Source organism: Neodiprion lecontei, chromosome 5 (assembly GCF_021901455.1).
Source record: "Neodiprion lecontei isolate iyNeoLeco1 chromosome 5, iyNeoLeco1.1, whole genome shotgun sequence".
Lineage (NCBI taxonomy): Eukaryota > Metazoa > Arthropoda > Insecta > Hymenoptera > Diprionidae > Neodiprion > Neodiprion lecontei.
In genome coordinates this window covers 30,471,406-30,485,673 of record NC_060264.1, presented here as the reverse complement: position 1 = coordinate 30,485,673, position 14,268 = coordinate 30,471,406, and the positions used below count along the sequence as shown (strand labels likewise).

Here is a 14,268-nt window from a genome sequence, read left to right as displayed (position 1 = left end):
TTGACCGACTACAGGCTAGCGTTGAATATTTCTCTCAATCTTAGAGCATATACCACTCGAGGAAGCTACAGTTTCCATCAAACTCGGGAAATATGCGGCCGCAGTGATGAGAGAGAAAAATATATCCGTGTTACTCCCTCTCTCGCATTCTGCAATTTGATTGGCCAGGAGGAATCACGTGTCGGCCAATCAGGAATAGAGCGAGGAAACCAGAGTAGAACCTACATAACCCTCCTCTCTCCGTCATTTCTCTGCTCGACTTTCCTCACGCGTGAAGTCACCAAGTAGTGTATGCTCTAAGCGCCCAATACATTTACGGCTAAATTTGATTACCTTAAAAATGGCGTCTGCAGTGGAATCCATGATTGTTGACGAAAAACAAATTTCTGATAAGCCGGTTGACAGAGAAAAGGTATCGTAGTAATATTTTGCTTATCATTGGTGTTTCTATATCCCAGATGAATAACTGGAATGTGTAACCAATCTGTAAAATCTCATGCATCTTAACCTCACTTTCTCACACTCATGCCGCTATTTAGACCTGCCCGCTACTTTTGAGAGTATTTTGTAACATCGGACGACATCACAACATCGTCGAATACAGTAGAGGAAATGTGCCGTCAAATGAGCTGCAAATTTACACTTGGTATGTAGTTGAAAGAAAATTATCTTTCCTCACGTCGAACCAAGACGTGAACAGTGATTGCATGTGTTCATGTCTTGTTTTCAGGATGGATGCCACGCTACGTGAGATAACTGCGCTCGTGAAAGAGGTGAATCCTGACGCGCGTAAAAAAGGAACCTATTTCGATTTTTCTCTGGTTACTCCTGAAGTTCGTAATTCTAGTTATCGAATGCGAGAAATTGGGGTAACTTGTTCTGGTCAAAGAGGAGCAGATGATAATAAAACTCTCGCACAGGCTAGGTACTCGGTCCACATTATTAATATTCACAATATTAATCTTCACTAACACTATTGAAATATACCGAACTTTATTGTTTTCAGGCTCTTTCACTAGAGTTACAAAAAACAATTTGATTTACTTAATTTCGTTTGTTGAGTCACTGAATATCACTACTCGCCAGAACATATTACTATTTGTCACTTATTTGGGCAACTTTTTTCCTCAGGTTCACGATCGGCGATTATTTGGACATATCTATTACCCCTCCGAATAGAATGTCACAGCCGATGATGCGACGTGGAGGCTTACGGCAGTATTGACTTTGTTGTATTTCAATTTTGTACGATTTCAAATTAGTGTTCGAATCATTTTCACTAGGCTTAATTAGATATAATATATATTCGTCAATTATACTTTTTACGTACGTTACGACGTGACATACTAATTGAGCCTATGACATAGTATTTGTTCGTGAAACATTTCACTGTTATTTTGTATAATTCGGGAACAAAATGAATTACAAATACGAATTTTTGCAAATTATACAGTTGTTTTCGATTTATATGCTCATTACTGATAAAGTACAAGTGTTCAGTTTTACCAATTTTCGGCTTTGCATTTTCTTAAGTAATATATAAATGGTTCACTTTAGTACTTATAAAAATTTACCAATTGAAATCGCATACGAATAAGGATTGAAAGTAAAAGTTGGACTAACGCCAAATTAAATGTAGATCCAATGGAATAAAATTCGATTGGTTGTTTTTATTTGGATTGGTTTCAGACATGATTAAAACAATTAGTAGATCTGCAATTATTGAGAATCAGTTAACTTTGTTCAGCCTTGATCATGAAATTATTTACACGAGGCGATTCTTCTTTTGGTATATTGAACATTGCTAAAAGTTAATCAAGAACGGTTAAAAGTGTCTAGAACTTTTCAGTTATATGTATAAACTGAATAAAGAGTAACGAAAAATTTAAAAGCGCAAGTATTACAGATACGAGACGAATTTTTTTCCTTTTTTCTTTTCAATAAATACAAACGACCGCTGGCAAGGGAGTATCATTTGCGATTTTTTTCCCCTCAAATCTTGAATTACCACATTACGGGATCAAATTATATTTTTGTTATAAAAACGGTATTTGAAGGAAACAGAATAGTTTCTGACAGTCGAGTTTGTTGAGAAAGAGCCCCAATATTTGTCCTAGGAAATGGAACTAGGTACGTGTGCTCCGAAGGCGGATAACCCATAGTTTCCATTCTGCCCAGGAAGCTCTGTGGAAAAAAAAAAAGCAGTAGAAATGTCATGATATAAGAACTTCGCGATGGATCGTATTTTGAGTTTTTCCACTGTATTCTAATGATAAAAAATCAAAACGAGGTTATACTCTTTGAAGACTTACTTTTATCGTGTCGCTAGCTCCCATAGAGATAGTTTCTTTGCCCCCATTTGGCAGTCGCAGACATAAACGCAAGGACGGCTCGTCATCTGTTGAACGATCATAACAAATAGTCGAAGACTCAATAATTTGTGGATCAAATTATGCAAGAGGTGAAAAATCAAGTTATTTATACTTACTTGAATTTACAACGGTTGAGTTGGGCTCAGAATTACTCGGTTCACCGTTCTGCAATCATATATTTCAAATTTTAGAGGTAAGAAATCAAAGGGACAAGATAGGAAAAAGTAAAAAGAGGTTCAGAGAGAATGTGGGGGTAAGCTGATTTGCAACTAGTGTTAGACGTACCTTTTTCTGTAATAAAGAATGTAGAATTTCGTGCTTTTTCGTCTTTGATAATTCCTCCGTTCGCGACCGTTTTCCTAAGATACTAACGCCACTACGAGGAAGGATTACGTTACTCGCGCTGGGCCCAGCATCGACACGTTCATTGTTAGCTGGAAGATTGCAATATGGCTTATTATGATGGGACAACAGAGTATTTCATTGATGCCTTGGTGTAGTTAATTTGTTACCTGATTCCACGGCCGTGTCTCGAATTCCTCTGGCTTTTTTGCTTTCTGGGGTCATACCCTAAGATCAAAAATTAAAATTTACGAAAATTATCAATTTCTTTCTTGCCTTTCGCAGCATAAAGAAAACATGATCACCAAAGTATTTCATCATACGAACACTTGCCGAAGATTCGGAAGGCACATCGCACCGCCGGACCATGGAACCTGCAGGGCATGATAGCCAGTCGTCTGTAGCGGTAGAAGGAACCTGCGGTGCAGTTTCCGGGGATAGATGATTGCTCAACATGTCACCTAGCCCTGAAACTAGATGTTCTACCGTAAACCGGTCGTATGTCCGGACACACTCGCCTGTTCTTGGGTCCAGAACAGCTAGATAAGGGTAATCAGTGACATTGTAGAAGTCGATGAAGCGTTGACCGTCAGATGTGTTAGATATGACCTGAGGATATGGCAAACGCTAGTTACACATGAGTAGAAAATTAAAGGCCGTTACTGGATCTACATATATATAATATTTCTTTTTCTCTGTTACCGATGGAAGGTCAAGTATGAGTTAAATTTCCTAATAATAAGTATGCGATCGATATAATTACCTGCCACAGAACGAAATGGTCCCTGACCATATCCCTGATCTGCTCATTGGGCCACAGGTCTCTGTTAAGTATTTGGCATGAGAATTCAAGTGGATTTTGTACATTAACAAGAAGCCATCGGTTTATGAGCTTCGCATGTTCCCTAGCCTCGATGAATGATCCCAAAAACATGATGTCGTAAGGGGGTCTGAAGAGGTCTTCCAGGCGCTTGGACTTCCTTGGTGACATTTTTTTCACCCCTGTTACCCTCCGCGCCATTTCCTCCTCCTGGCGTTCTGGCATCAGTTAATTCATTCAATTTAAACATCGCATATTAGCTTGAAACTCACTTGAATCCATGTAACTCAAAAGGAAACTCTAAAAATTGATGTTTCACGCCGATTCTCAGCATCAAGATGATATTTGCATCGCGTATTACAAACATATCTTGCATAAACTTTTTGGTAATTAAAAAGTACGATGAAATAAGGTAAGCCGACGCCGATTTATAAGGATAAAAAGCCGTCCCGGTTATCGAGAGCCTCTTGTTCCTTACGTGTTTCTACCGCAAAGTCCCTAAATCTATCAAACACACTGTTCGATGCTCTGGGGAACGCACAGACGGGCTGTGTTGGTACCAACACTTCTCGAGTAGGTAGAATTGGCGGCCTGATCTCTGGTTCTGGGGGTTCAGTTTGACCGTCTACGTCTGCTACTGCCTCTGCTCCGCCACCTTCAAACATCAGGCTAATAGCAGTCTCTACATTGCCGTCAGCCACCACGAGGTACTGTCTGGCGACAGCCTCGCTGGATCCTGGAATTTGGAAAAAATGTTCTCATGAAAGAGAGGGAAGAAAATAATTTGAAACCAAATTAGGTTAGGTTAACACAAAAAGGGCAGTATTGGATAAAGTTAGGTTAGATGAATGAATCAAAGTGAGGAAAACTTGGGAAACTCAAGATTAGGTCAGATGAGATCAAGGTCAGCTAGGGTGAATTGAAATAAAACCCATGGTAAATGTGTTATGCTGGTAAGGCTAGTAAAATGGGTAGAATATTACTGTAATACAATTCTTTGGAAATAAACATTTCAATGTGAAGTAAAACAGAGAAACGGACTCCTGCATTCTTTGTTTACCGATTCAACTGTTCGTACAGTCACATTGAAGCATTGAATTTGTGTTAACGGCAAAATATAGAACTGAGTATAATGAAATTGATATTTCAATTATTACTGTTCGCTTTTGGGCTAACCTGTGACTTCGATGAATTTTTCAATCAGTTCGCGATCCATCCTGTTACAACATCAAGCTCTAGTTTTGGATTCTATATCTGTTATTCGCCGATTGTTGTATGAGAAAACAAAATCGTCTTCGTGTTTGTTTGAAATTTCGGTGGTACAAGAACGCTTCCCTTGAATATTAAATCCGGTATCGTTTCACGGTCGCGGATCGATGCGATTTCGAATCCAGATTTTGAATTCTTGAACTTTTACCGAATTTTATAACAGCCACGGATCACTGCGGCTGTCAACCGGCATTAGCTATTTTGTCTTCAGCTTTCCTCTCCTCTCTCTATCTCCCGCTGCGCAACCGTTGCCACAATCGATCATGGACCATGAATATTCTCATAAGAAGGTAACTCTGTTGGGATTTTTTACACCGTTCATGAAATTAGATGAGACTTTTGACGAGAGTTGGACAATTCATTGAAAATATCTTGAAATAACGTTTTCATTTCAACTACCTTCACGCGAGTTTTTGATTAGATCTAACAGAATAGGCCAATAATAGTAAATTATTTACAACTTTATCAGAAATTAATGAATTCGAAGCATTCGAATCTTTTTCAAGCGCAGTATTCCGCCACGTTCTTTTTCCATCATCTTGTAATATAATTCTCTAATAAATTCCAGCTTTCGATCCCAAAGTATCAATAGTGCATATATAAGTTTAAAAAAATTTACCATACTTGTGTGTGAAGGCACATTTATTCAATGAATAAACCTTCTATATGTACATATGTATAAATACTATTATAATAATTAATATTTGTAATTTTATCCGTCAATAATATTCGATATTCTCATTATGAGCCGATTTTATCTGGCGAAGTGGAGAAGTTTTTAAATTCCTCTTCATTTATATCAAAATCAGTCATTTTGTCCTCCAGTAGCCACCACTTATCCATGAAACCAATGTCAACTATTCTGTGATGAAATCCTAAATACTGTGGTTTGAGATACGAACATGTTGCTTTGTAGTGAGCACATTCTTTATCGTAGTTATCCAACCATATAAAAGAAACAATCCCCAAGCTCAACCTGCGTATGATCCCTTCATTGAAGCACTGTTCTATCGATTTCAAATGCCTTACACTTTGACGATTCCGAATTGGTTCTCCAACCATCATCATCTTGTTTGATTCTTCTATCAACATGTTTCTGTACGAATCTGGACTAGGGTTGTGTCGTGAAAAGTAGTATACACTGCCTAGAACTGAAACATAAACCAATTCACACGAAAATTTCATACCGAATACAGAACATTTACTGGCTCCTCTGACTCTAAATAAATATATTTTTCTTTTGTATTTTTGGTTTGATTCACTGCAATAATTAGTGTTATCTGCACTAATGATGAGCAGCTATAGTGGGCTTAAACATGTATTTTTATGAGCTGCGAATCCTTTACAAAGAAGTATAGTGATACATCTAAGATCATAAAGATAAAGAAAAAAAAACTAAGTTGTCTCTCATTCCAGCAGGTTTCACTGCGGGAAATTAAGAAATATGATTTTTCACTTACGAGAGAAATAGATTGAAGCACGAATAGGCCGATCCTTACATCCTTGTGCAACATCCTTAGCCACATCTCTGTAGTCAATGAAGAGATTCTTCCAATATTTTGCTACAATGAAAATAAAACAGGTGACAATTATCGAATGATTATCGAACAAGTTCGCATACTCTAAGCTAACACCCGATCTCCCTATATTCTGTGAATTGCTTCGTCAAATTTATATAAATATAATATAACCTGTAAATACCTAACCTAACTTAACCTCGAACAAAAATTAACATGACCTGTTCTTACCCCAACGATCTAGTAGCCGTTCCTTCACTTGCTCCGTCACTTCAGGATCCTTAGCTTTGCTTATCTCAGCTGAATTTGTACTATAGGTTTTAAAAAATTGTTTAAATCTATTACGGAATAAATGGGATATCCGAACCGCCATAGTTAGTTTACTGATCAACGAAGCGTGCGGCGATTGAATTTCGCTCACTGAAAAGTCACTCTCATTTAAATTCCATAATAAGAATAAGTTCTTAGTTAATGACAAAGCACGTGACGTTGAAAAATTCCTATTAATTAATAAATTGAGCCGAGGCGCGAAAGCATCGCGCTTGAGTAAAGTTGGAAAAATACGGCTACTAGCTTTCTTATCGTGAATTAAATAAGTCGTCTGCTCTGGTTTGGTAAGCGCGGGGACTTCCCATAAAGCATTGCGGAACGCGGATTAACTTTAAACATTTTGAACAAGGACGATAGTCGATCTATTTATTTGTTTCATTTTCTTCATTTATTTTCGAGCCCACGTTCAATTTTAACTTCACTCTTGAATACATGGGATTTTGACACTTACGGTTAAACAATAAATTGTCATCATATCATAATTCATTGCAAATTATTGCTCAACTTTAAATTGTCATATCAATTTCAATCTCGACTTAATTTTACGTGTTAATAACAAAGGATTATTTTCATCAATCATGTTTCTCTGACTAACTGCAATTCAATCAACATAATTTTCAAAATGGAGAGAATTAATGGAAAAGGTAATTTATAACTTTAGATTTTCTAACTAAAGCACCTGCGACACATTATCCTAGTCTTCTATGTCACAGCGTTTATCCCTATTTTATTTCTAAAATCTTCTCAACGATTTTTCTTTTCCTCAATTCCTCAATTAACGAAGCCTAGGAATGTTTCGACCCTTCCAATATTTGAAGAAAATTCAACATGAATAACATGTGCAAGTAATCAACTTTGAATCGTACAGCTCGAACAATTTTATGCATAGCTTAGTAGAGTAGACATTGACTCATTTTTTTTATTTTCAGACATGGTGCGCAGCAGATACGCAAAACTTCAGCCTATCACAGATAGAATCAATGGACTTCAAGATCCTTTTTACCATTGTAACGGACATGAAAATGAATTTTCTCGCAGCAATCTCAGCGTTAACTCTTACACTCTTCAGCTTCGATGTGATTTTCAGAACTTGCTACAGGAAAAAAGCAGGGTAAAAATGGAAGTAGAACTTACCTGCAAAACTAAGTGAAAGTATTGAATTTCCGACCACGAAATTCCTTTGTGCATCTAATTCTGTCTGTTTTTCATACACGGGTGTGTTTATGTTTTTTTGTTGTAGGTATCTAGGATGACTGAAAAATCTATGAGAGAAGAATTTTTTCAGACAAAAATGCCGGCAGCTCTTTTGAAACAGCGCGTTTCCTCTTTGGAAATAAGTCCAACTGGTAATTACACATAAAGACCAATTAATACACCTCTGGTTTTAAGATTAATCTCTGGTAAACATCAAGTATAGTAATTCCAAGTGATGATTATCTTTTCTTGTTTCAGAATTGCTTAAAAAACAGAAGAACCGCAAGCATCGAAATAAGGAGAAACCGTTTTTCTCATTACTTCTCAGTACGTAGAGACAACTATCATAACTTGTTAATTTCTTAGGTTCTTTCATTTCAACAAGTAGTGAAAATAAAAAAAAAAGTTAGGAAAATCCTTCAAAAAGTATAATGCTCTACAGCTTTTCGCTTTTCGGAAATATAGTTTGTCTTTTTCAGATCTCAAAGTAGAGCTATTGGACATCCTAAATTGCATTTTCTACGTACTGTGGTGTCCAATATACTACTTTGGAAAATTAATTCTGACAATTATAAGATCGGTTGCTTGCTTGCTGTGGAGTGTGTTGACGTTGTCGATATTCCGAGGTACAAGTGTGCCATACGATTCAAAAGAGCTGAAATTGGTGGTAAAGGAGCCAGAGCTCTTAGTGTTACCAGATATTACGGGTGATTCAAAACACCTCTCGACAGATGTGAAAAAATTACTGCCTCAACGAAGCAGTGATTTTCATTCCATCAGTAGCTCCGTTCCGCAGGGACTAAGAACCAGTGACGAAATCAGTCCGACAGAGATAGCGGATCATAAAAGCCTTAAGGATCTCTTATCTCCACAAAAGAAAGTCAATCTCTCTTTGAAAATGATTGATAAAATGAGAGTGGGGGACCAAATAAAAGGCAGTGGGTTCCAATTACAAAATGAAAATTATTATCCGTATTCTTCACACCACGAAAATGTAAGCAATGTTGGATTGAGCAGTGATTATTTGCCAGATAAATGTTCAGGCAAATTTTGTAACATTCAGGAATGTAGAAAGACGGGTGTCAAACAATACGAAGAACCATTGACTAGTTCAAAAGATGCCACTTCCAAGGGAGGCGAAAATGTTGTCGAATATAAACGACGGACACATTCCAAAAATTCACATCTCAGAAGTGAGTTTAGATTGTCTAAGAATCCTCAAATCAAGTTATCTCATGTTAAGAAATTTGAAAAAGAAAAACCAAACGAAGTTGAACCCCATAATTCAAAGTTTCGACTTGCTGATTACAATTCTTTGGATACAGTGAACACAGGTAAAGAGAGCTTAACGATATTGCTGACGAACTTGATAAGCAAAAAAGGTAAAAAGTCGAGGCTGCATTCCGTTCCTGTTCCATCTATTAGTTATATGTTGGAACAAAGACCTACAACTGAAAATAGAGAAGAATGTGAAGAAAGGGTAAAAAACAATCTGCTTGGATCTGAAATTCTACGTAGTAATGTGCAACAAGTCTCAGAGTTCAAGGGACAAGAAAGTAATGGATCAAAATCCTGCCTCGATGACAAAGGAGATCGGTCACAGACAAACGCTGCGGTAGTTCCTCCGCAAGTGTGTCAGGATAGAAAATTGACTACCCAGTCGGAGCATTCATGCATTGTGACGCACACAGATGATTTGGAGAATCGTAAATATGCAACGACAGTTTCAGATCATATAACGGAGATAAATGAGTTGGAGAAACAGAAAAGTAAGATACAATCTTTGACTCTGGAAAGTTCAGACAAGAGAATGTTGCAGTCTAAAGACATTATCGAAGGCCTTGAGAGGCTAACAGATCCAGTGGAATCATCAGGTCTCCTTATTGAACGAAAGGACTCGTTAAGAATTGCAAAGTATACCCAGCCAGTTGATGCAAAATCCAAATGGTTAGAAATAAAGAAAAAATTTTATGGAATAGATTACAACAGGACTGCGAAGCAGGAAGAGCCAAAGAAATTAGAATCCAAGAGTCTTGCACAAATAACATCGGTATCAAAACTCCCAGCACACAAGATATTTCAGTACAATATGCAAGTCGGAAGAGCAAGACAAATGGGCGCAGAGTCGTCTTCAACTGAGGGAATACTTTTGGAGAAAAATCTCACTTCGATCGGCATTGAGGGGGCAGTAGTTCCTGATCGGCTCGGAAGTAATGCATCACGGTGTCTGCAGCCAGTGGTTCAAACGCCTTGCCGATTATCTCACACTCAGTCGTTATCCCAGTGGCCATTAGGTTTCGATAATTCTCCTCTATTGAGGAAATATTTGCCAGAGCAAAAACCGAAACCAAAACCGAGAACTGAAGCAGGACTTATTCGTGGTCGTGTTACTGGTACGAATTGCAAAATATCGACTGCGACATCGACATGTATCAATTCTTCTGTTTCCACCTCCGATGTCACAGTATTGAGCCAGAAATACATGGGGAACCATAGATATGGCCTGAAAAGGGAAACAGATCGAAAAAAGGATAATCCACAAAATTTGCTACATATAAAGCCAAGCTGTAATGAAATGAGTCACTGTAACACTCCATTATTTATAGAGTAGGTACTTTTCGATTTTACAACTAACATTTAAGTATTAACAATGACCTAAGTTGATAAATCGTTGACAGCATTCACTGTAGTAACTGTCAAAAGCAAAACGATTGTTAATGTTCGATATTGATTGATTTTTTGGTACAGATTGACGCAGAGACATGAAACGTTGCAGAAAACTTCAAGACGGGATCATCTTTCACAGGTACAAAGCACTGCAGGTATAGTTTCGACGAATAATATTTATTCTTTGAATAACATTAAAGACGGTTCTCTATTATCGTTTTCTGATCGCCCGTTCATCATGCCACGAAAATCTAATAACAGGAATTCGTAGACATTTCAAGACTCGGGTCAAAAATTTTTTAAGCTTGTGGATTCTTTTAACCAAACTGCTACCGGCGATTCTAATTAAACATGTATCAATAGGTTCTTGGGGACAGCCAAAAGTAGTATTGACATGAATTTTATCGTAGTTCAGAAATTCTCTTGGAATTTTAAATTTTACCACAAAATTTCCCATGTATTCCTAGGGTATTTTTTATAGAAAGTCGTTTTGTATTCCGTTTACACAAATTTTTATACTAATTTTTTTTAGCTTTGTGCAATTTTGTACTTTTTATTTACGATACTTTACAATTTTTCGAAAATAAAATTGAAACTATAAATTGTTACAAAGGCTTACAAACACCTACGAGTTCAATCATTCTATATTATAGGTGGCAAGGATATTTGATTGTTTTCTTGTAAAGGAGTCACGATATTTCCCATTTTCAAACTGATTTTGCAACGGAAAATGTTAATAATGTAAAAACAATCACGAAAAAGAAATTGAACTACTTGTATTTCCTGCTTTCACTATTGATACTGAATCAAATTTCACATAAATGCAGCTGTAAAGTACCCAATAATGGAAGCAAATATTACTGCTCACCTAAAGTTGTACATATGTATGATCGTCTATAATCTTGTAACGATCCTCTCGATAATTCAAAAGATCATCTATGAACTTCTGGCTACTTTCGTTATGCAAACTAGTCAGAACTGGTGGCAGTGGATCTAGGTCAGCGGTTTTTGCAAGATCTTCGTAGTAAAGGCCTTGTTTTGATCCCATCATGTGGAATTGTTGTACATGCAAACCTTCACTCAGCTTTTTTTTTAATTCCATACTCTCTTCAGCGAGCATATTTTCCTTTGGCGGAAGCTTCTTAAAACCTTGCCAAAAGCGTAGAACAAATCGAACCTAATCATGCACAAGAAACAGGAGATTGCTTTTCGTCTCTTAAAGGCGATTATACTTAGAAAGAGTTACAACTTGTGTCACGATACAAACCTGTAGATCAAACATGCTGAAAGCACAGACGTAGTATGGTAATCCGACAAAGGCAAGAGTCGGACTTTCAATGGCAAGCAAATGTTTCCACAGAGGTGTCACCATATTACGATCAACCTTGACGCCGCAGTTTTTGTCCAGAAATGGAAAGCTGTACTTGTAACCTGCTCATTTATACCCAAGAGAGTGAACTTTGAATTTCAATTTCTAGATCTTTCATGGTCAAGCATTATGTAGTGCGATACTTTACCAGTGCAGTAGAAAATGGTGTCTACATTTTCTTTTGAACCATCTTTGAACACCGCTTGGTGTTCTCTGAGCTGTACAACGTCTGGTTTCTAGTTTTGATAGTAATTTGAATTACACATACAATTGAGGTTTAAATAATGACAAGTGTAATACATCTGAAATATTTGGAAGTGATTACTTGTATGACGTTGCTGGGAAACTTGGTGAGTATTGGAACCTTAAGATGGTGACTTAATATCACCTGATGCGCATGCTTTGATATTTCCAAAGCCAAGTCCATTCCTGACAAGACAAGTAATAAATATATCAATTTTATTAACTATTAGTAACATTTGATGACTTAAACAACCAGTGTAGAGCTATCTCCACAAGTACCTGATGGTCCAGCGCCTAAAACCACGACTTTTTTACCAGCAAAGGTTTCCGGTACTCTGTAATCGTGGCTATGCAATACACGTCCTTTGAATGAAGTGTGACCCTCAAGTTCAGGTATATTTGGTTGAAAGTAATGACCGTTACAAATCATAATAGCGTCGAATACCTCAACTAACACTTTTTTTTTTTCAAGATCCTCAACCTCCACTGACCACTTGCCCATATTATCACCATCCAATGGTTTGACTAGTACCACATGATGATGAAACTGTAATTCGATGTAAAAGGAAAGATTAGCTCTGACAAGTATTCAGCGGGATTAATTCAATATTTTCAGCGGTCTTTCAATGGGAGAGATAAAGGGTATGTGCCTATTACCTGAATATATTTTCTCAGCTCAAAATGATCGCAATATGTATTTATAAAGTCCAACAATTCCGTGCGTGTTAAATAACTCTTATCATTATCCGGAATTGGAAAATCTGGAAACCCCATCACTTCTTTGGGAAGATTTGTCCTGCAAACATTAGATTAATTATCTTGCTTCGATTAAAGCACCAGAAAACCATAATGTAATGTTACTTTTCATAATGTTTCCTAATTCCTCACCTACCTCAAGTTTTTGTACATGCTGGAGTGTATCGATAGCCCATAAGCATCTCTCCCAACTTCTGGCGTGTAGACCCATGTACCACCAATGTCTCCACTTTGTTCATAACAAATTACCTCGATACTTTTCTTGTTACTTTGGCTTGTACAGTGTCTCAGGGCAGCAAGCCCCGCCGCTCCGGCACCTATCACTGCTATTCTCATTTTATTCAAATGATTTACTTTCAAGTTATAAATTTGTTCAGTTGTATTTTCCATGTGATCCAACACTCGATGCAGTCACCGATATTCTGAAAAATGTATTTGACTATAAAACTATTCCTTCAATTGGGCAATCAATTATATACATATGTACATTCAAAAAAGAATGATAAAATATGGAACAAGTTTCTTTACTGATTTCATGAGTCAATTTACATATTTTTTCACGTAATCGGCATTACCGAGCTAAAAGAATGTATTCATTGTTCAATTTTAATGTGAAATTATAATTAGTCACTGCTAGTAGCAATATAATATATCAATTTTTATCAATTCATTGATTCAAATTTAAGATCAGACTCAAGAGGGGGACAAACTCTTTTGAAAATCCAGCAGTCTATACAATGGAACATTTTTTAACAATAGCAAAGAGATCAGTGCACGAATTTATTCGATTTTACCTGTAAGAGTAATTGATCTATTTATGATTTATGAAAGTTACTGTTAATCTGTAGTACTGCTGCAGTCTTGTTGACTTTCTATCAGACTGCAGCTGAGTAAAAGTAATATGTGTAATATACAACTGTCATTCATGAGTTGTTACGAAATTAAACCCTGAAGAGTAAAATTCCCCACTTGAAAGAGTCATAAGGTCAAATGTCGTAATGTTTATTTGTAAATAAATGCAAAGTTCAGAATTCAGAGTTACCCTATGCAGCAGTGATGAAATTTTCTGGTCTGTTTTAAGAATTGAGGCCTTATTTTTTCACTTCACTTCTATTTGCATTAAATTATTGCTCGCAAAAAGTATTATTATGATTTTTCTGATGAAAGCAAACAATCTTTTCTCCACCAAGGCGCAATCTGTACTCAGATGCACAAGTAATGCTCTTGCCCACGTTGCTGGTTGTAGAAACAATGAAGACTGCAGTGTGTTTGATGGGAAGTAGCAAGAAATACATTCCAGAAAAGAGGGAATGTGTCTGATAACAAGGTCGTTCACTCACGGCAATCACCAATACGGGAATGTAGCAAATGAGCTATGTATTCATTGTT

The 14,268-nt window shown here is 36.9% G+C and overlaps 5 protein-coding genes and 1 long non-coding RNA gene across 10 annotated transcripts; 3 read left to right on the top strand and 3 right to left on the bottom strand.

Moving 5' to 3' along the window:
* Positions 1-252: 252 nt before the first annotated feature.
* On the top strand, positions 253-1,448 carry LOC107228087 (histone deacetylase complex subunit SAP18). The gene is made up of 4 exons (XM_015669442.2): positions 253-412; positions 540-646; positions 731-925; positions 1,132-1,448. The coding sequence occupies exons 1-4, from the start codon at positions 341-343 to the stop codon at positions 1,223-1,225; spliced, it is 468 nt and encodes a 155-aa protein (XP_015524928.1). The 5' UTR covers positions 253-340; the 3' UTR covers positions 1,226-1,448.
* A 181-nt stretch (positions 1,449-1,629) lies between these two features.
* LOC107228126 (UBX domain-containing protein 7) lies at positions 1,630-5,064 on the bottom strand. 2 transcript variants are annotated; one of them, XM_015669498.2, is made up of 9 exons: positions 4,711-5,064; positions 4,013-4,270; positions 3,478-3,752; positions 3,042-3,323; positions 2,885-2,942; positions 2,658-2,806; positions 2,489-2,537; positions 2,313-2,398; positions 1,630-2,184 (listed from the first exon to the last, which is right to left on the bottom strand). In XM_015669498.2, the coding sequence occupies exons 1-9, from the start codon at positions 4,748-4,750 to the stop codon at positions 2,026-2,028; spliced, it is 1,356 nt and encodes a 451-aa protein (XP_015524984.2). In that variant the 5' UTR covers positions 4,751-5,064; the 3' UTR covers positions 1,630-2,025. The 2 variants fall into 2 exon arrangements, with proteins under 2 accessions (XP_015524984.2, XP_015524985.2); XM_015669499.2 differs by having other exon boundaries at positions 3,048-3,323.
* A 363-nt stretch (positions 5,065-5,427) lies between these two features.
* LOC107228089 (mitochondrial import inner membrane translocase subunit Tim29) lies at positions 5,428-6,886 on the bottom strand. The gene is made up of 3 exons (XM_015669444.2): positions 6,552-6,886; positions 6,264-6,365; positions 5,428-5,954 (listed from the first exon to the last, which is right to left on the bottom strand). Exons 1-3 carry the CDS (start codon positions 6,691-6,693, stop codon positions 5,545-5,547), a joined length of 654 nt encoding a protein of 217 aa, XP_015524930.1. The 5' UTR covers positions 6,694-6,886; the 3' UTR covers positions 5,428-5,544.
* A 27-nt stretch (positions 6,887-6,913) lies between these two features.
* On the top strand, positions 6,914-10,787 carry LOC124294430. The gene is made up of 6 exons (XM_046739411.1): positions 6,914-7,294; positions 7,580-7,761; positions 7,891-7,996; positions 8,103-8,171; positions 8,324-10,451; positions 10,593-10,787. Exons 1-6 carry the CDS (start codon positions 7,273-7,275, stop codon positions 10,780-10,782), a joined length of 2,697 nt encoding a protein of 898 aa, XP_046595367.1. The 5' UTR covers positions 6,914-7,272; the 3' UTR covers positions 10,783-10,787.
* On the bottom strand, positions 10,223-14,160 carry LOC107228084 (senecionine N-oxygenase). 4 transcript variants are annotated; one of them, XM_046739928.1, is made up of 9 exons: positions 13,674-13,855; positions 13,016-13,301; positions 12,781-12,919; positions 12,403-12,670; positions 12,206-12,309; positions 12,029-12,116; positions 11,779-11,942; positions 11,380-11,688; positions 10,223-10,347 (listed from the first exon to the last, which is right to left on the bottom strand). In XM_046739928.1, the coding sequence occupies exons 2-8, from the start codon at positions 13,267-13,269 to the stop codon at positions 11,380-11,382; spliced, it is 1,326 nt and encodes a 441-aa protein (XP_046595884.1). In that variant the 5' UTR covers positions 13,270-13,301; positions 13,674-13,855; the 3' UTR covers positions 10,223-10,347. The 4 variants fall into 4 exon arrangements, with proteins under 4 accessions (XP_046595884.1, XP_046595885.1, XP_015524922.2 ...); XM_046739929.1 differs by lacking the exon at positions 10,223-10,347 and adding an exon at positions 10,652-10,762; XM_015669436.2 differs by lacking the exons at positions 10,223-10,347; positions 13,674-13,855 and adding an exon at positions 13,922-14,160 and having other exon boundaries at positions 10,796-11,688.
* LOC124294514 lies at positions 12,110-12,754 on the top strand. The gene is made up of 3 exons (XR_006904392.1): positions 12,110-12,230; positions 12,354-12,516; positions 12,596-12,754. It is a non-coding gene; the product is annotated as an uncharacterized LOC124294514 (long non-coding RNA).
* Positions 14,161-14,268: the final 108 nt, after the last annotated feature.